Source organism: Neopelma chrysocephalum, unplaced genomic scaffold (genome assembly GCF_003984885.1).
Source record: "Neopelma chrysocephalum unplaced genomic scaffold, ASM398488v2 Primary Assembly neopelma1_23b, whole genome shotgun sequence".
Classification (NCBI taxonomy): domain Eukaryota; kingdom Metazoa; phylum Chordata; class Aves; order Passeriformes; family Pipridae; genus Neopelma; species Neopelma chrysocephalum.
In genome coordinates, this window is record NW_020897692.1 from 7,048,987 (window position 1) to 7,069,809 (window position 20,823).

Genomic DNA, 20,823 nt, shown 5'->3' on the forward strand with positions numbered 1-20,823 from the left:
GTGCTGTGGCAGGTGTAGCATGGGGTGGTTGTTTTGTTATTACAAGTGGTAACATTTGCTGTGTGACCAGCGATCTGCCCCTCTAGTGCTGTAGCTGCTGCGTTTCATAGCTCAAGTGTAGCAAATTCTACAGCAGAGTCTAAATTTCCAATGCATGCGCACCTTGGAAAGGCATCATAGAAACTGGAGGTAAGATTCCTGTTGAGTATCCTAGAAGATCTTAGATCTTATCTGTGCTACTCTGTAGTTGGTCCTGTTGTAATAACTGGTTTTACTGTGGATGTGCTGGGGAAGATCAAAAGTCCAACTGTGGCTTCAGTGTGGCTCTACAATGGTTACAACTGGATGAGAAGCAGGCAGCGATTTCACGTACCAGGAAAATTCAGGAATTAGCACAACTTTTATCATGGTGAGAAGCTGTCAAACTTTCAGGCATGAAGTTCCTCATGTAAATCTAAGTCACCAGATAAGTGCCTGCAAATGTTCTTGGCAGGGTATTTTTTCAATTGATGTTCTATGTGACTAAAAAGAAAAAACCTGATTTCATGGATCTTTTACTGAGCATACCACTTTTGTCCTACTGAATTAAGGCTAATAACTGAGCTATATTTGGAGGAACTGTGTGTCAGACTTTCTGCTTCCTGCTTTCTATGTAAAATTTCAAAGGATCAAATAACTGCAACTCTGACTCTGGGTTAGCTGTGATTTTAAATAAGGGTGCAAATCTGTTCACTGCATTTATCCTAGTCTTTTTATTGCTTTTACTTCCATAAGTTAAGTGCATAAAAAGGTTTTCCCCTAAAAATGGTCCTGAAAGTGGGAATTACTTTCTCAGGAGTTTGCCACCTGTAGTTTGTCAGATCCACTGACTGAGAATTATAATGAAAACACAAGAATTTTCACCTCAACATGAAGAACAACTTTATGTTGAGGGTGGCAGAGCACTGATATAGGCTGCCCAGGGAGATCGTGGAGTCTCCTCTGGAGACCTTCAAAACCCACCTGGACGAGTTCCTGTGTAACCTGCTCTAGGTGGCCCTGCCTTGTCAGGGGTGTTGTACTGGATGATCTCCAGAGGTCCCTTCCAGCCCTAATAATTCTGTGATTTTTCATTAGTTCTGGAAAACAAATCCATTTATGAAATTGAGATAATACTCTGGACCACATTTGTATTATAAACCTAACACTGAAGCACCTTCAGTAAACATCTGAAAATAACATGTTTGGGTGCAGTATTTTCACTGAAAAATATTCCCCAGACTTATTTTTGAGAATATTATTGTCATTGCCCAGCTGACAGCTATGTTTTTGATGAAAGTTATTAACTTTTGAAGGGAGAAAAATACTTACATTTTTATAAAGAAAACGATTAAAAATATCACACAGATTTACACAAAAAGTGTTAGCTTTTGTTTTAGTAATTTTTTTTAAAGTTTCATTTTTTTAAAAGGTGGTGAAAAGTTTGAGTAAAAATAACCTTTAATCAAGTTTTCAAATTAAAAATTAGCTGGAATACGTGTTAGTGCATAGCTGCCTCGTATTTGTTGCTATTTCAGATAAATCTGTGGAGTGGTCCAGATTTTAATGAAGTCTTATGGCATCGAATTCTTGAGGAGATTTTTTTCTTGTATCAACGAATACAAGCTGTATGTTTCACATACTTATACACCAGCATGTGAGCATTTGCTGACACCGAACTAACCCTGTAATTGTCTGTGCTTGCTCCACTGCGCAAGTGTGTTTGTAGAGCACTGGAGATATGCTGGAAGTGTTCGACCAGGCTCAGGGGCAGCAGCTGCTGCTCAGCTTCTGGCTGAGCTGCCTCTGGGGAAGTGACTAATAACTCTTGTGTGCCTTCCTGCCTCCCTTTTGCTGTCTTTATCTGGACACACAGGTCTGGCAGAGCTCAGTAGGTTAGCTTCCAAGTTTCTCGTGTGGGGTGTGCAAGTGCGACGTGTTCAGAACTGGAATTCTGAAGTGTGCAACAAGGACCCCCAGCACGGAACCCGCGTCTGACAGCGCTGCGCGGGCAGACCCGCATTCCGCTAGGGCCGGCATGAAAGTTAACTACCAACGCGGGGCCGCCCCAAAGGTGGCTGCGGAGCAAAAGCCCTGTTACTCGGGCTGTGCTGCGGCATTCCGGCGGTGGAGAAGTGCCTGGCGCCCCAGCCCGTGCTGCTGCCGGTGCCTCCCCACCGCCCGGGCCCCGTCGAACGTAGCGACTCACGGAAACCTTGGAAAAACTCCCTCCGCCCGGCGGCTATGGCGGGGCAGGGAGCCCGCCCGAGGGGTTAGTGCTGAGCCCCGGGCGTCCCTCCGAGCAGGCGTGAGGCGCCTTCCGTCTCCAGTGCGGGAACGCCGAGCGCCGCCGAGCTCTGCGCTGGCCGGCAGCCACACAAAGCGTGGCTCTCCCTCCCCTCCTTTTGTCTGCGTGGCTTTGTCTACTCCGTCCGCCCCCCCCCCCCCCCCGGGGGCGGGGCCCCCCCCCCCCCCCCCCCCGGCCGCCGCTGTTCCCCCCCTCCTGCTTTGTGCCACCTGCGCGCCGTGAGAACGGCCGCTTGCCCAATCCCGGTCCGGCCGCGGCCGCTCCGCCGGCGCCGCGCCCGCACAGGTGCACGACGCGGGAGGCGCCGGTTAGCGCGCCTTCCGCGCGCCGGACTCCTCCCGCCGCCACCGCCTCCCCTCGGCAGCGCTTCACCCGGGAGGGCGGGAGCGGCGCGCGCCGCTCCGCATGGAAGGCAGGGAACGCGCGCGGGAGGGGAGGGCGGTGGGGAGGGCGGGCGCGCGCGCGAACGGGGCGCGGCGATATAACCCTTGCGGAGCTGCCTGGGAGACCCCGGGGTTTGGGGCTGCGCCAGCGCGCGCGGCGGCGCCTCCTCCTCCTCCTCCCTTCGCTCTCCCCCCGCTCCGCTCCCGCCCGCCCTCCGCCCGCCCCCCCCCCCCCCTCGCGGAGTGGAAGGGGCCGGGGCTGGTGCCAGCAGCAGCAGCAGCGGCGTGAGCGCTCGAGCGGCCGCCATTTTACGCCAGCTCCAGCAGCAGCACTGCCCGGACACACCGCCGCGGGAGCGCGGAACGGGGGCAGCGCCTCAGCACGCCGAGCCGCGAGCCGCGCCCCGGGAGACCCTTGGCACACGGCGGTTCACCCCCGCAAACACACACAGGTCAGCCCGGCCGCGCGCCGGCGGGATCGGCGCGGGGCGGGAGCGGGCCGGGTGGCAGAGTGGGGTGAGGCGGCGCAGGGCGGGAGGCGCACGCCAGGGCCCTGCAGCTCTGAGGGGCCAGGGCGCTGCGCGATGGGTGGAGGAGCTGCTGGCGCTGCCTTCGTGGCCGCTGCTGTCGGGCGGGAGGGGGACGGCCGGGCCGGGCCGGGCCGGTGCCCGGCCCCGGCGAGGAGGCGGCGGCCGGGGGCACCACCCGGGCCGGGCCGGCGCGGGGCGCGTGGCTCCCGCCCCATTGTCCCGCCGGCCTCGCCGCTCCATTCATTGCCCGCGAGGGGCCGGGGGCAGCCGCGGCCTCGGTGCGCGGCGTGTGCGCGGGGATCGGGGCCGCCTGTGCTCGGCGTGCCCCCGGTCACGTCGGGAGGCGGTGGGCGACGGGCAGCGGCGTTTCCTGGCCGGGAAGCGGGGCCCTGCATTGTTCCGGGCAGGAGTGTGGCCGGGGGGCGGTGGCGGGGCCGTGAGGCACCGCGAGCTCCCGGCTGGGTGGTGAAATCGGGCCCGGGGTGTTGCAACCCGCTGTCCGGGGGGAATAGGGTGAGAGGTAGGGAATGGCTGGGGCTCGGGGCGGGGGGGAGCCGCTCCTCCCGCGGGAGTGTGGCGGGGAGGGGGGGAAGTCGGTCACTGGAGGAAGTTGTAGGACATCTGAACGCGCGGAGCACGTGTTTCCATCGGGCTCATGGCCGCCGCCGCCGTGGGTGGGTGCGGGCTGGGAAGAGCGCTTTGTTCCTCTCGCTTGCCCGGCCGGCACCGGAGTGGAGGCGGGAAGGGATCCCGGCCGCGCCCGGGGCCTGGAGAGGCGGCGTGAGCCGAGGGGCAGCGAGTTTCCAGCGAGAGGTGGAGGCGGCAGCGGGTGTCAGTGACGGTATCGCGGTGCATGTGGCAGGTTTGGTTGTCCTTCCACCCCCGCTGTTGGCTTTTTGCTCCATTTCTAACTTATTCAGAACCTCTTAGGGAGTGTGTTAAGAGAGACAGAGAGAGGGAGGTGAGTCAGAGTGTCTGGCTGGGTTGTGTAAAACCTGCAGTGAAAGCTACCCCACCCCCGCTAGGCAGTGGTGTTAGGGCTTTCCTTTGTGTTCGTGCTTCTTTTGAGGAATTTCGTGCGTCTTGCAAAACTAAAAAAAGTATCACGGAAGTGTTCTACGATTTTTTGTATTTTTTTCATTATTTTCAAAGAATAGGGCAGTCTGTTGCATATATTGTCACTTGAATTGTTCTACCTGAAGATATATTTAGCTTAATTTTGATGCTTATTGCATTTGAACAGATATCTGGAAACATGGCTACTGAACATGTTAATGGGAATGGTACTGAAGAGCCCATGGATACTTCTGCTGCAGTTACCCATTCTGAGCATTTCCAGACATTGCTTGATGCTGGTTTACCACAGAAAGTTGCTGAAAAACTAGATGAAATTTACGTTGCAGGTAAGATGTAAGACTTGCAAAAGCACATGCACAATATTTTATTGGATTCTGCTGTCTTTGGGCTAAAATAGCAACTTTTTGTGGTTTCCAAAAGTATGGGAACTGCAGTCTTGCCAAAATCTATGGATGTTGTATATTCAGTGCTTTAATTTGTTGTATTTTTCAGAGGAAGGTCTTGAGCTGGGCTAGTTGGGCTGAGGGGTGGGAAGAAGTATGCAAGTGACCAGAGCAACAGCTGGAATAGGCAACAGATGATTTTTAGGAGGAGTAGGTGATGTGGTCTTTGTGCATTTTTTACCCTAGGTATAGGCAGCTGTAAGTAATTAAAGCCTCGTTATGCATCTTCTCACGTAAACGATACTTAATGACATGGTGTTTGGGCTCATGGATGGAAAGGTTATTGTATTGGTTTTCTCAGATGTGACAATAGCTAGTATTTTTGAGCTTGATTTTTGGATTGTGGTGGTCATTTTTAGTGCTGCAGTATATTTGTCTTTATAATCGTCTCAAAACGTACCAAGGTATCATCGCTAGGCAAGCTAAGTCAGGTTTTGATAGATTCTTCTAAATTCAGCTTCAGGATATTGAAGTTAAATTTGGCCTGTGTAACATTTGGGTTTCACAAAAGTCAAATGAATACATAAATGCAGTAACTTTTACTCTGAATCTTAACTTTTTTGCTTTTAATTAAAGAAAGGTTAAATACACTTAGTATTTAACTTCAGGAGAACTAAGTGGTTTGTTAGGTATAGTAACTTACTTTAATCAGTGATTGATTTAGAGGTCACTAAAATGTGTTAGATGTGTTAAATGTGGTTTTACAAAGATTACTGTCCAAATATAATTAGTAATTTTTTCCTCTTCTCTAGGGCTAGTTGCACATAGTGATCTAGATGAAAGAGCTATTGAAGCTTTAAAGGAATTCAATGAAGAAGGTGCACTGGCAGTGCTTCAACAGTTTAAAGACAGTGATCTCTCACATGTTCAGGTAATGTTAAGTAATTTAGAATATAATTGTTGCGGGATAAACTACTGGTTGACTGGCAAGAGATTTGTTTAAATCTCTTCAGTTATCCATGTGTGATATGTGAAATGAACACTGTACTAGTTCATGGTAAAATGAGATTCAAGCTTGTCATGTTTTCAGAACTGAAGATTCTATCTTTTACAGAACAAAAGTGCCTTTTTATGTGGAGTCATGAAGACATACAGGCAGAGGGAAAAACAGGGGACCAAGGTGGCAGATTCTAGCAAAGGACCAGATGAGGCAAAAATTAAGGTATGTCCCTAAAAATAAGTTATGAGGTCTGCCTGTTTTTTTTAAAGCTGTTGAGACAGATACCTTTATTGTTTTGTAACTGCACTTTTTCTTAAAAAGGCTATTATAGGTTATTTGTCATTATGGAAAGCTGCCACTTGCATTTTTGTCTTGCACTTCTTCCTTTTCAAGTGGAAATTTAATATATTGTTAATTGCTGAAACTGAATGTATATATGTACATACTGCTATATGTGTTGTTGGGACAGTTACACTATTTCACAGCTAAAAGTTTGTGGAAACCTGTCAACGTAGTTATTCGAGTTCAGAATACATAAGTTCAGCTACTGCTGCTGGGTTTTTTTGTGTTTTGTTGTTGTTTGCTTTCCCCCTCCCTTCAGTTCAGATGTAAGGCAACTCCACAATAGGGAGGAGATACCACGTGTCTGAAAAAACAGATTGTAATGGATTTAGGATTTAGCCCACTTCTTATGACATAATCACTGTGCTCATAAACTGTACCCCTCAAACTGTCGTAATAAGGGATAAATTATTTCTTGGACTATGTCTGCTACTAGCAAGAGGCTCTTGTCTCAAGAGTTAAGCATACAATAATTTTATTCTAAAATTCTGTGATTAGCAACTTCATCAAAGATTAAGGGAAGGAAAGCCATCTAAGCATGCTTAGGTGATGCCATAAAAAAACCTGAGAATCTTTGTTCTTTGACATTTCACGTGTAATGTGTAAAATGAGCATGTTATATTACAAATAATTATGTACCTTGTAAAATTAGAAAATCTTTTTTCTCCTGAGTTTGAGGCTGGGATGCCATTAATTATAAATTAAAAAAAAACTGGTGCAGTTTTTGTCACTACCACATAAAACAACAATATTATGAGGACTTTTTTAATAACTTCAAGTAGCATAGCTTTTACTGCTGATGGTTATAGCATTTAAAATAACTGCAGTTTTCCAGTTGTGAAATTGCTAATATTTGACTATAATTGGGCTTGTTTAATATGCGGTTTCTTTGTATGTAGAATTGATTTGTCCTTGTACAAAATTATTAAGAAAGCCTTGATTTCACAGGAGTTTCACATGCACTTGCGTACTGAATTTCATCTAACATTTTAAACTGCTAGTATATCTGTAACTGCATGTAGTGCTTCTAGTGAGGGTTACTTGTCCTGGGATGCTGTATGCGCCTGCAAGGAATTTGGAGTGGGGAAGATAGGAGAAAGGAAGTAGTACTACCATGCGAGTGGTTGGATACCTGAAGCAGTCTGTACAGTGTTCCAGGGGTGTAAGCACTTAAACATGTGTTCTTTAACTTCACACTTATGAGTAATCTCATTAAGTGAAGGGAACTCTTGTGCATAAATGTCTGCAGGATTGGACATGCCAAAACAAGAAGTGGCTCAGACTAAGATCTTCCTAATTAAAGGGAAGCTCACTGTTCTATTACTTCTTTTTTTGGGGGGGCAGGAGGGAGTGTGTGTTTTGTTTGTTTTTTTTTTTGGTATGAAAATGAAGGAATTGGGAAAACTGTATGTGAATCTCTAATTTTCTAGCAATGTTTCTTTACCTGATAGTTTTGTTAATTGTTTTGCAAGTTTCTTGTTCAAGTACTAGCAGTAGATTTGTTTGCCTGTGGGATCTTCAAAGCAGCACAGTTTAAAAGGAATTATAAGCGTGTCTGTCTGTGAATTTAGGGCAGCTAAACTTGCTCAATTTGTATCTGATTTTAAAGTTTTAAGTTTCTTACTTGAAGGCACTGTTGGAGAGAACCGGCTACACCCTTGATGTGACTACTGGACAGAGAAAGTATGGTGGACCTCCTCCAGAGTCTGTATATTCAGGACAACAACCTTCTGTTGGTACAGAGGTAAGAAGGGGAATATGTTTATATAGATGTGCTCTTACTGATTGCAAATATTTTTTTATAAACAGTGCTCCGTATGTCTGTTGTAGATATTTGTGGGCAAGATTCCGAGAGACTTGTTTGAAGATGAACTTGTTCCATTATTTGAGAAAGCTGGGCCTATATGGGATCTCCGCTTAATGATGGATCCACTAACTGGTCTAAATAGAGGATATGCTTTTGTCACTTTTTGTACTAAAGAGGCAGCTCAGGAAGCTGTTAAACTGGTAAGTTTTCTTGGGACTTTCTGGGTTTTTTTGTAAGAACACTGGCTTAGAAGCAGTTGTCCTGGTCCTAATGTCTAAGTGCTTAAGATGAAACTGTCATTGTTAGATCACTTCATAAATGTCCACTAGGTGTTCTTAAATGTATTTCCATGTTGCATATATATTTTTACTGAATGCATTAGGGATGGGGGGAAAAAAAAGCTCATGGACTGCTGTTTGGTCCTTTTAGGTGCTTTATTATTAACCACAATTGTATTAGCAATAGTGACTTCTGAGCTGTCTGCATGTGGGTGAGTTTTGGAGAGCAGTGATGTTGGGGTTGCTGCGGGCAAGGCAGCACTGGTCAGGGTTTCTGTGACTCCTGATGTGCTTGTGCACCAGCAGGGGGCCTGCACTGGAAAAATGCTTCAAAGTCAGAATTTCATAAGATACTTCAGATGGGAAAAAGTGTCTCTTGAGCGTTGAAGGTCTGTTCTGTTTGCTGCAAGTGGCTGGAGAAAGTCATAAATCCTGCCAGCTTAAAAAGCATTTCCTCTGTTTTACACAGAGGTGTGAAATAGTTTGATATAGGATACTTCTAATAAGCTTTTCAGGTTTCATGCATGAAATACCCATCCCTAAAAGAGAAGGTGGGGAGAAACAGTACCCTGATCCTCGTACCACGCCTTTGTTTTCCTGGTTAAGTTAAAGTTGAATTTTTTGAGCTATTTGCTACTGCATTGATATGGCCAAGATCAGTGTGTGGTATGATTTCCAAGAGTGCTAACCACAGTTATTCTGAAGTGTACTGATACTATATTGCTGTAGTAGGGTTAACGTACTTTGTTTTGTAATAAGGTTTATCCTAAAATAAGGTGCCCAATGACATTAATATTAGTCAGTTGGTGGAGACAAATCAAGCTGAAAATGGGAATGTGTTTTAAGAAGGTGTACAAATGTCTGTGAAAGTGGAAGTACAAAAATAATCTGGCATATGCTGTTTAGCTTTTTAAATAAGAACAGTTGGTTGTTCCAGCGTACAGTCAGATATGCGGGGATAACTGTATATTCCTCTTTGTACTTTCATTGTTAACCTAGATGTTTATATTGTGTGTGAACTTTTAAGAGTTAAGCACATGACTTAGCAAAGTAATGAATCAAATCACATAAGTCCTCAGAGGCACTTAGTAAATGAACAAAACAGAATTTTTCTTCACTTAGCTGGATTTTGCTTAAAGGCAGCATGCTCTGAAAAGTCATTTTTGTTTCCATAACAGAAAACATCATATCCTAGCCTCAGTCTTCCACTAAATGATACAAGGGAAGGAGGTACTTGGTGTCCCTTTATGTCTGATCTTTGATATGCAGGAAGAAAGGGTGTTGTGTTGTGTTTTTCAGTTAAATAGCCACTGAGGATAATATCTGAAAAGTGTTGCAATTGATGAGGCAGTCTTTCAGCCTTTATGCTATACTCGTTGAAAGTAGGGTTAGTTTTAAATTGGATCCTGTGACATTAGTTGGCTTTTTTTCATGGTTCTGGCCATGGTTGACTGGCTAGTGTAGTATAAGTTTCCCAAGTTATCTAGAAATGATTTGCAGAAGTATTAGCACATTGTGGCTCTTGAGCTCAGCTGAAAATTGTGAGTCTGTCACTTGTATTAGTTGCACATGCAATGGGAGAGATTGCTGAAAGACTGCTTAGAAACGCTGAACCCTTGGTTATAGCCATTTTCATATCTTATTATTTTAACAGGTGTTCTTTTCGATACTATCTGTAATCTTCTGATGTGTATACAGCTTATTTCCCAGCTTTCTGGACTCTGTGGGATAAGGATTCTTCTGTTATTTTCTATCTTCTTCCCAGAGGCATTTTTTTTAGGACTCTGTGAAGTATAGAAAAAATGAGACTAAAAACCTCTGCATTGCCTGGAGGCTTTTGAGTAATAAGAGACAGCTATGTTTTTCAGTACCCAGACTGCATCAGAGAATAAACTGACCTGTCTTCAGGCTTTTGGAGTTGGTGTAACATACTTTGCATACAGCTCATATCTGTGTGGCTGTTGTATGTATCATCCACAACCTTTATAACAACTTAATGTAAAACTGAACTAAAATTTTTGGATACGCGTAGTGTTGACTTACTGTATTCATTAGAAGAAATCTTGAAGTTTTAATATGTTGAAGCCTTGATTTTGTTTATGCATATGCATTTTTAAGCCACTTAAAATTAATTTGTGTTCAGATTTGTAAATCTTCTCAGTATCAGGCAATAGTATCACTCCATTTTTGTCTCAAGCACAGCCAGAACTATTTTAAACACCATTTAGGGAATTCTCCCCTTTTTTATGTCCATTATTTAATTCAGTGTGGTTAACCCATTAAGTAACTTTCTAACTTAACCTGGTTAAGTAGAAATGGCATCTCAAATGTTAACACAAGCACTCACCATCAAAGTATGGTGGGTTCATTTTGGAGATTTTTTTGAATCTCAGTAATTTTTTTCCCCATTAACACATTTACTTTGCTTTGTACTGTTTAAGAATTACAACTCCAGTTGTGTTCTTTTGCACACACATTCAATTCTCCCTGCTATTTCATAAGAAGTAATTAGATTTAAGTTTTTCAAGCCCTGCGTGAATGAGGTTACTCTAGACATGTACAAGATAAATACTTTTGAGGTGAAGCTTGTAGGAAAACATACTGAAAAGTATAGTAGCATTCAGTGTATTTTTGACTAGAGCAGGTGTAAGCTTGATCAAAGTGGGGCTACAGGTGGATTATGCAAATATGCCATTTAAACAGTCTGCCAGCTATGCTTAGCAGTACAGCTTGCCATTTGCTCCTGGAAACAAACTAGAATTGGTAGTGAAAGTTTAAATGGATAAAGTGACAAGACAGACTGTATGCACACCTTGACTTGTTTGTAAGTTCTTACAGAAGTCGGCAAGGAAAAAATAAAAACCTGTTATATTGTCTAGAAAGCAGCAATATCTGTTACTGACTTCGGACATTGATTCAGTGGTGACAGGAGGGGAAAGCAGTATGCTGACATAGCTAATTTGGTAGCCTGACTGTTTTGGCACTTTACCCAGATCATGATCTGGGCCTGTTTATGTCTAAGTTGTCAGATGGTATGTGGACCATTTACCTAAAAATCACCAACGTGATAACTTGATATTTGGGAGTACCTAGTTGAAGACTGTTTTCTATGCGTTAAGAGAAACATGCAATGGAAAGTAGTAATTAATGCATCGTAGTATGAAAAAACTGCTAGAAACTATTGCAATATGCAGAATATATTAATTTTACCTTGCTACCATGAGTTGTATGAGAGACTCTTTTTGGATTAAATATGTAGCTGAACTTCGGTTTTAGGGTTTAGCAGGAACAGTTAAATAATATGTTGTCTGTACAGAATAGAATATTTCATTTGGAAGAGACCTGCAACAATCATGTAGTCCAACTGCCTGACCACTTCACGGCTGACTTAAAGTGTTGCTATCATGGTCATCATCAAGGGCATTGTCCAAATGTGTCTCTTAAAACACTGACAGCTTTGGGGCATTGACCACCTCTTTAGGAATCCTGTTCTAGTGTTTGACCACCCTCTCAGAAAAATAAGTTTCCTAATGTAAAGAAATGTTCCCCAATGCACACTTCAGTTAAAAAAGAATTAGTTTCACAGACTAATAAACTGTCAACTTCTTTAAAAGTGTTACTTTAAAGAACTTCTTTTGAGTTACTGTAATCTGTCTCTCATTAATGTTTATTAGAAATGATAATATACATACAGTCTTCCTCTGCAATTGTTTCCTACTTCAAAGTCAACTATTTCCCTGCCACATAGGCAACAGATATGGAGATAGAAGTCTTTTGCTGTGTCCTGCTATGTTTTGAGACAATTATTTGTGAAGATGTCACTCCAGAGCCTTTTCACATGTACATTTCTTGTTTTAGCTCACTTTTGGTGCAGTTAACTAGCTTAGAAAAGTTTCAGTGATGTAATTTTTGTTTGCACAAGATAAATATATGTAAACATCTTCCCACTGATTTTATTTCACAAAAAGCAGGATAACTTGCTTATGCAGGAAGATTTACCACCAAACACAAAATAACTCATGGAATAAATAGCTAGATTAAATTTTAAAAACCTGTCCTGCTACTTGTCAATATGATGTTGACCACAAAATACAGTTTGTTAGCTAAAGAACAGTCCTTTACAGGGCTTCCAGTTGGAAAGGGGTTGATGTACCGCCAGCTGACTGTCCTGCTGCTTGTTTGGATGGTGTGTGTCTCTATCTGCATCTCAGTGAAAGGCGTTTTTTGTCAACAGGTGTTTGCAGTAATACTTTTTTTTTCTTTCTTAAACTGCTGACTTGTTCAGGGTGTTTTCTAAATGTATTATGAGAGAAGCATTTGAACAGAAGTCTTAGTATTTCAAGTCAGTAAAAGTTAGTTCTTGCTGTTTACTATCTTTACCTGTGTAATCTTTATGCTTTGGAAAGTATTTGCCAGTGGCTCTTGTACATTTTGTGGAGAATACCTGATCACAGTTCTTTTCCTTTTGTTAACTATGGAACTTTAGAAGGGAATCTAATTAAGACTCATGTCTTGTATTACACACAAATCAAGAATTTATAGATAAAGTCTGTAGAGGAACTTGCATTTTTTTTCTGCCCTGTTGTGAAGGGAGAAGCCTTGACCTTGATGACTTGTACATAAGATTTACCTTTTATGGTTCTACATGAAAAAGTCTCTTAAGGAACAAGTATTAAGAGACTTGAACAAGAAGGGAAGAATAATTGTTGGCTGAAATTGTGGCGAAATCTTAGAGAACATGGGTATACTTCAGAATAGATGAATATGCATTGTAAGAATGTGTTAAGATGCGAAAATGTAATATATTGCTCAGTGCTGGGTTTTCAAGACTTAAATATTTGGTATGCTGCTGTTGAAGGAGAGCGAAAATTATTTGTAACTGATGAATGTCCAATTATTTTTTCTTGCAGTACAACAACCATGAAATTCGTTCTGGAAAACACATTGGTGTATGCATCTCTGTTGCCAATAATAGGCTTTTTGTTGGCTCTATTCCTAAGAGTAAAACCAAGGAGCAAATTGTTGAAGAATTCAGCAAAGTAACAGGTAAGTCAGTAACTATGTTTTGTAGAGTTGGAACAATGTCAAATGTGATGGGTGATGAGCTGTCTTCACCATCTTTTGACTTACAGTCGAATGATGGTGAATCCAAAGAAACACTGCTCAGCATTTGTCTCAGCTTTCAGGTGTTGTGGGTTTTTTTTCTTTTTGTTAAACTGTGCTGAGGGCTGAAATATTTGTGATTGCACTAGATGCATGGTTTCAAGTTTTACCTATAAGTGTATAATGCTTAAGAAACCATTCAAAGAAATTTGAATTTGAAGTTTAATAATTTCAATACTAATGGATGTTTTAAAACTTCTCAAGGCAAAACCGAAGGTAGTTGAAGAATGTAGCTAGTTCTATGTTTTAGTGATTTGATAAGGATCTGTTTTTGATAACAGCATATGAACTGGCAAAGGTAATGATGACTTTCTCTGTTACAGAATTATATACTTCAGATTCTTTAGGGCAATTAACTTTTTAAAAATCATGCAAGTTTTGTCTCTTGTTGTTTAGACACGCATGAAAAAAACACCCTGATAAGTGGTGTGACTTAGGGGTTTAAGAAGAGAATTGACAAAGCACAGCTTTTGGCTGCCCTTAACTCTTCTCCACTCAGTTGGAGGAAGGATATTTTCCATAGCTACTGAGCTTTCTTCACTTGATAAAAATAGAACCTAAGTCGGGATAGTCTGATGTCTCTCTTTGAAAATGTCGGTCTTGAGAGAAGGGAAACTACAATGTACATAGTCTCAGAAGTTTAGTGTGTTCCTGCTTTTTTGGAACTGCTTGTCAGATGCACACTTGCCTGAAAGATAATTCCCACTTTATAATGCAAATTCATTTATTGAAGACATAGCAAATAATTATTTTATTTAATTTCAGAGGGTCTTACAGATGTCATATTGTATCATCAGCCTGATGACAAGAAAAAGAACCGGGGTTTCTGTTTCCTTGAATACGAAGATCACAAAACTGCTGCTCAGGCCAGACGTAGGTTAATGAGCGGCAAGGTGAAAGTCTGGGGAAATGTTGTTACAGTGGAATGGGCTGACCCTATAGAAGACCCAGATCCTGAAGTCATGGCAAAGGTAATAAAGCTATAAGGGGACCATAGTACATTGAAAGTGCTGTGTTCCAGATGAGATACTTCCTGACATTAGCCTAAGATTAAATAACGTCTTTCAGCCTTCTTGACAGAGATGATGTGAGATGATAAAACTATGAGTATACTCTAGAAATTATATGAATTTAAAAACTCTATATGGCCTGATACTATTTTGTGCTCCCAAGGCTGAATAGTGAACATAATTCTTGCCAAAATGACACATAGGATGATGTACCTAATTTCTTATCTGGAAGCGATGGTGCTGACTCCAAGAATTAAAATAGTTTTGTAGTTTAGTATTTGGAGGGACAGAAATCTAGATATGATCACAGAACAAGCCCTAATTGTTTTTAAACCTGGAACTGTATCATTTCAGTGTTAGAAGATGTCAGTGTTCAAATGTACACAAATGTATTTTCAAAGTTGCCATTAGTAGTTATTTTTGAGAAGTTAGGCAATTAACTTGTATTTGGAAATCTGTAGTTATTTTTAATTTGGGGGAGTTAATTCCTTAAAATACCTAGACTAGTAATATTTTGGATTTTGACTATTTAGGTGAAACTGAAGTCTGGAGTGTTAACATTTTGAAGTATGTTGTAGGAGTTGTTTTATATATGTGCGTGATATTTTGCCAGAAACAAATTACCTGAATTTTTTTTCCCGTCAGATATTGCCCAACCCTGTCTTTTTCGGTTGTGTTGTGTAGCTGAGTTGTTTAATGGAAACTCCTAGCTAGCCCGTATCCTTATCTCTTTCTCTTTGCTTGCTTTTCGTCTGTGCTTTTACTCTCATCTGAGACACGTCACTTGCTGGAGTCCTACTTTGATGGACCTAGTAAGATAGCTTGGCTGGGATCTCCTCTTTGGTGAGCCATAAGGGAAAAGGGTTGGGGTGGGGGCTCATTTTAGGAAAAAAGCTGCTTTTGTAATACAGGTATTACAGAAGCTTTTGGACTATCCTGTCTGCAGACTTTATTTTTCTTGCCCAGCATCATAGACTATCAGCAGCAGGGGAAGATTCTTGCAGGTAAAATTTGTAGAAAGTGGCACTTCCTAAATATGAACTATGTGTTCAGTTTCTTGGCTCAAAAGAGAAGAGACCTAATCCACCAAACCGTTAAAATAAATGAGCAGGAACTTCTGGTGACATAACTGAATAGATGAACAGGAAATGATAGGGGACATAGTCAGGTGTCTTTTCTAAGTAAGTTTACAGATCTGGGGAGTAAAAGGCTAAAGAAATTAAAGCTTGATTGTGGTTTGCCCCATCTACTGTACAGTTTTTGAGTGTATTAATGCCTTGTTTTGTATTAGAAATGGGACATGAAAAGGGAAGAAACGTGGAAATGAAGGGAAGAAATACAGAAAATGTAGATAAAATCACCATGCATACTTCTAGGGCCATGTGCTGAAGATGGGCATGAAGCTTGGGTTGAAGATGTATGGAAAAACAAGACTATATGAATTAGAATACTGAAAAAGTAGAGGACATTTGGCTTGTATCTGAAGGCAGAAGTTGAGAGAAGCATTGGTGTCTGACCTTCCTCAGTGGATCTGTCTCTTAGTTTATTCTTGCAACAAGGAAAGTCTCCACTCCAGGCTTTCTTATCCACCTGCTGTACATTTAGAGAAACTGACCATATCTGACACTTTTCTAAATGTTAGATTTACTTTCTGTTGTTTATTGCTGTCTTTCTCCTATGAGAAGGAGCAGTGCAGGTGCAGCTTCAGTCAATAATCTCCTGGATGTGAGCTGCAGGTTGGCTGTCATTGCTTCTGACTACTGTCAGTCTGGAGCAAAGGGAAAGCTATTGACCCATGTCATCTTGCACATGCTATGGTAGAAAGCTTTGAAGGAAGCTGTGATTTGGGAGAAATAGGTTGTTTTTATCAGAATAATCATTTGGTCAACAGTTTTCTTGTCAAGACTGCTAGAAAAGCAAGTCCATAAGAGCAAACTATGAGGAAGATGAATTCACCTTTCTAGTGAGAAGGTGAACAATGTTCTAAATCTTGCAGAAGCAGCATGTAATTTCACCAGTATATGGACACCTACTAATTTAAATTTCTGAAATGTTTGCTTGAGTCTTTTTTCCTTTGTCCTCCAGACTTCTGATAAAATGTTGTGGAGAATACTGTATACGTGAATACTTAAAATTTAAATGGGCTGTTAACTTAAATACGAAGTAGCTTGAGCATGATGAGGGATGAAGCTAGATTCTGAAGCTAGATGTATATGCTACAGGAGATTAGTACTTGTACTGACAGATCAGAGTAGAATTGGTCACAGTATTGACTTCTGGTCCAAAGTGAACTTTTTTCCAACTTTGTGGTTGTATTGATACCGTAATCTCTCCTAAGTGTCATTTTGTTGCCTCTTATCCGTGTAGTCTAGATAAATTCATTAATGTTTTACTTGATTTCTGTAGGATGGCTGAGGCTACAGAGGACGTTCCGGAGTGGCAGGTTAAGCAGCTAAATAAGGTCTTATGTTTGTGGCTGCCTGGCAGATTACAGGACAAGAGACAGGGCTAGTAACCGTTGGAGAATGTGGCCTGAAGTGTTTGTGCTGTAGGTAAGAGGAGGAAAAGGAGCAGATCCCAGAAGTTTTGGGGATCTTTAATCTTAAGCAGTTTTATATGTGAGTTCTACCATTACAACAAAATGCTGGTGCTGGATATATTGCTTGTTAGGTGTATATGTGGATTCTTGTATCTGTGAGGCTTAATGAAAAGGACTTCTTTTTTTTATTTTGTTTTGTTTTCCTTCCCTCCCTCTTTCGTTAGCAGTAAAAAATGGGTTGATCTTCTCCCAACCTATGCTGTAACCTACCTAGTAGCTTTGACGTCATATTTGACTTGTTCAGCTACTGTTCTAATCAGTAACATGACTAAAAAATTTCAGCTGCTAGAGATTAATGGATTTGTCTACACTGGGAAAATTTAAATTAGTTGCTTTTTTATTTCTTTAAAAAACATTGTTAGTGCATCTTGTAACAAAAAAGTGATTATTCTGTCAAGTTTTTAATCATGTCTGATATTATGTCAGTCATTATGAATTTATTAGTGAAGGCTAGCTAGGGTTCCTCATGAGATGCTTGCTTTCATCCTTTTCTAAACAACAAGAATAAGGAACATTTGTTTAAAGGTTTTGGTTTTTAAAACCATTGATTACATCACAAAACTTCCTGTAATTCATTTCCATAGAATAAGGTTAAGGGAGCAATTAGGATATTTTACTAAAAATGGTTACTATGTATGATTTACAATAAATAAAGGTTAATCTTACCACCAGAACATGTAGGAGAAGCTTAATACATAGTAGGAAACAGCCTTCTGTGTAGAGTTAGCTATGACTTCTACCATCTCCTGAGAATCAGCAAGAATAACTATTGCCAAAGACCAGAGTTGATACGCTGGATTAGATTTACGGCCTGTAGTATCCCTTCTTCCTAACTCTGCATCCCGTCCTAGTTCAGCTAGTGAGTGAGACAGATTTATGGAAGTCTGCCGTGTTTATTTGTAACTTAATTACACAGTAATTCTTATAGAAAGGGTGTCTGGGTTTATTGAGTTCCTGTATGTGGTGGGAGTAGAGTATAGCTCTGCTTCAAAGATTGAAGCATGCTTTCTTTTGTCGTTTTACACCTTGTGTTATCTATGTTGACCTTCAAGGTTAGGAGCAGGAAGTCAGTGCTGCCCTGTACAGTGTTCAGTTTTTGTCATTGGCTAATTTGAAACCAGTAGGAGCAAAAAGGATGTGAGCAGAAGTTGCAGGTCTTTGCAGCTGATTGGCAGCTGCACTGTAGGAAGGTGAGAGTATGAACATTCCTTGACAGTAGGAGGTGAGTAGACTGTCAGAGCGTGGTGCCAGCATGTGGAAGGAACTCTTCACAACAAGTCGAAGAGGTTTGTAAATTGTGAGAACTCAGATGACATCATGTAAACATGTTAATGTCCAGTCATTTAGTGCAGCCTCAGCGTGGACACAAGGATGAGTCTTTCAGTACTAACGGGTCACTAATAGGTGATTCCCGTTGTCCAGAGTACATTGTCTGCCCTGTTAAAAAAGGGTTTATTTTAAGCCTTTGTCAGATAGCTCTGTATTTTATCATATGCAGTTGGTGGTTGCTGAAACTTTATATTGATGATTAGTCACTGTCAGGTAACAGGGCATGTATCAGTAGCTGAAAGATTACTTGCTTTTCTGATTTTAGAAGCTGGATAGCAGTTTGTGTAGCTTAAGAGCCGTATTGCATGCTTTAAGCGAGCTGGGAGAGGGAATAGACTTCAGAGTTATTTGGAGGTGGCTGTTCCTCAAGGGAAGGGCAAAGTTTGACTTGTGAGAAAGTCCAGGGGTGACTGGGCAGTGTCAGCCTTAGTATCCCCCTCTGTCTACATTCTCTATTTTAGTAGTGGCTTCAGGTCCCTGAGTGCCCCACAGGCAAGCACAGACGTGACACCAGGTATTTGGTGTAGCTGTAGCATATGAACCACAAGTTAAGCAGCTTGAAAGCTGCAGGCCTGACACCTCTGACCTAGATATTACAGTGATGACTGTTCTGCAAATAACTGAACAAAAGTCTGTCTAAACAATTAAATGTTTTGATAAGTTAATTGTTTTGTGTGTAACCAATCCTGGTTACCTTCTTTCAAGTTTGAAAACGTTCTGAGGTGAAGATTGCTTCTGTTAGGATCCTTTTAAATGTTAACGCAAATTGGATTGACTTTCAGGATACTAATACTTATGTAATCATGTTTGATAACAGATTCAGTATTTCTGTCAGGGAATTTTGGAGCTAACTCATGCTGTATGACTATATAAGTGTACATATTCATGTATATAAAATGCTGTACAGAAAACGTAACAATGTTTTCAGTACTGCCAATAGCAGTAACTAGCAAAGCTTCATTTTGTGTTTTCAGATTAGATCATACTTCTAAGTACTTTTTTTGTTTTCACCCCCTTAGGTAAAAGTTTTGTTTGTACGCAATCTTGCCAATACTGTAACAGAGGAGATACTAGAAAAGGCCTTCAGTCAATTTGGAAAGCTAGAGCGAGTGAAGAAGCTAAAAGACTATGCTTTCATTCATTTTGATGAACGGGATGGTGCTGTAAAGGTAAGTGAATAGGACTGTAACTGTGTGTGTGTTATAAATAGTGAATAAACATAACATTTAGAAGCTGTGTGCTTCTTTTAACTTGAGAAAAAGGTTTGTCTGGAGAAACGGTAACACATTGTCACTGATAACTGGGTGTCTCTTAGGATGATGCAGTTGATTGCTTGAAAAGTGGATTTTAGATGCATCTATCCTAAGTAATTCTGCTGATGAGTTTCTAATCATGTCTTATATTTGAAACTGAAGTCTCAGAAGTTGAGTGACTCTTCTCACCAAATTACTGGTAGAATCTAAAGCAGTTTCTCTAGGGCGGTGGTGATAAAATCTTAGGTATTTTTTTATTTTTTTTGCAGGAAACACTTTTTTTTTCCCCCCACGCAAGGTGTTGGACAATTGAATAATTGTCGGTTTTGGATTTTGCTAGCCTGGTCTTGATGTCATCTGTTGTTAGGAAGGGAAAGTGTAATTCCCCTCCTGCCTGTAGTATTACCTGTTTTTTATGTTCTGTGGGAGCATGCAGGATACAAGGGCATTCAGTTTTTCATACATATCCATATGCCTTAAAGCAGATGCTTAAGAAGATCATGGAAGGAGTCTTCATAAGATATGTATCCTGTCAAGGCTTAGCTATGCAGAGTCCTTAAAAGTGGTAGAATATTTAGGATTTCTCTGCTTGAAATTACCTTGTAGCAATTAGTGTGACTCCTGAAAATTGTACATGGTGGGGGGCGGTAGGGAAGAATTTGATGGTTTGCCGTTTCACTTTTTTTTGGGGGGAGGAGGTTTGGGTGGTGGTGGGTTTTTTATGTGGATTTGGGGAGGAGGTGTTTTTTTTTGTTTGTTTTGTTGTTTGGTTGGTTTTTCTTTGGGGGGGTGTTTTGGGGAGGGTTTTTTGTTTGTTTGTTTTCTCCTTGTGGTCAGAGTGAAACTTGACTTCTAATTTTTGGCTTCTGCTTGAGAAAGGAAGTTATATTTATTACAGGTAAAATAAAGGAATAGAAGCATATACTGATCTTTGTGCTGACATTAGGAATTTATTCATCTATTACAAAATCTTTACTTTCTGAAGGACAGTTCTGTCACTTCATTAATTGAAACAGCTTGCAAAGATGGAAGCCTGTTTAAAGTTTTGAGAGGAAGATTCCTAAACTGATACACAAAGTCCTGGGTTTGAGAGCCAAGTTCAGATGAAATGCATAACTCTGGAACCCATTATACTATGCTGTCTGATTGTTTCAAAATTTTTTTTTAGCTTTATATTGTTATTTTAGCTTTGGATAACAAAATTAAAAATGCATACTCTAAAAGATAGAATAAAATTAATAGCTTTGGATATGCTTGGAAGTATATTTAAAGTCTGGTTAATTCCTTCAGGCAATGGAAGAAATGAATGGCAAAGATTTAGAGGGAGAAAACATTGAAATTGT

General features: G+C 41.3%; 1 protein-coding gene across 5 annotated transcripts in view; it reads left to right on the forward strand.

Annotated features, from left to right (window-relative positions):
* The first annotated feature begins 2,995 nt into the window (after positions 1-2,995).
* SYNCRIP (synaptotagmin binding cytoplasmic RNA interacting protein) overlaps positions 2,996-20,823 on the forward strand; it is a 26,176-nt gene continuing 8,348 nt past the window's right edge. For 4 of the 5 annotated variants that reach the window (XM_027695891.1, XM_027695902.1, XM_027695913.1 and 1 more), the window contains exons 1-10: positions 3,030-3,161; positions 4,483-4,642; positions 5,512-5,630; positions 5,814-5,921; positions 7,672-7,785; positions 7,872-8,048; positions 13,037-13,172; positions 14,055-14,260; positions 19,247-19,396; positions 20,771-20,823. The exon at positions 20,771-20,823 is cut by the window's right edge and continues 69 nt beyond it. In XM_027695891.1, coding sequence (XP_027551692.1) covers positions 4,495-4,642; positions 5,512-5,630; positions 5,814-5,921; positions 7,672-7,785; positions 7,872-8,048; positions 13,037-13,172; positions 14,055-14,260; positions 19,247-19,396; positions 20,771-20,823 — 1,211 coding nt within the window. In that variant the 5' untranslated portion in view covers positions 3,030-3,161; positions 4,483-4,494. Of the gene's footprint in view, positions 3,162-4,482; positions 4,643-5,511; positions 5,631-5,813; positions 5,922-7,671; positions 7,786-7,871; positions 8,049-13,036; positions 13,173-14,054; positions 14,261-19,246; positions 19,397-20,770 lie in introns of all 5 variants that reach the window. The other variant, XM_027695926.1, reaches the window with a different exon arrangement.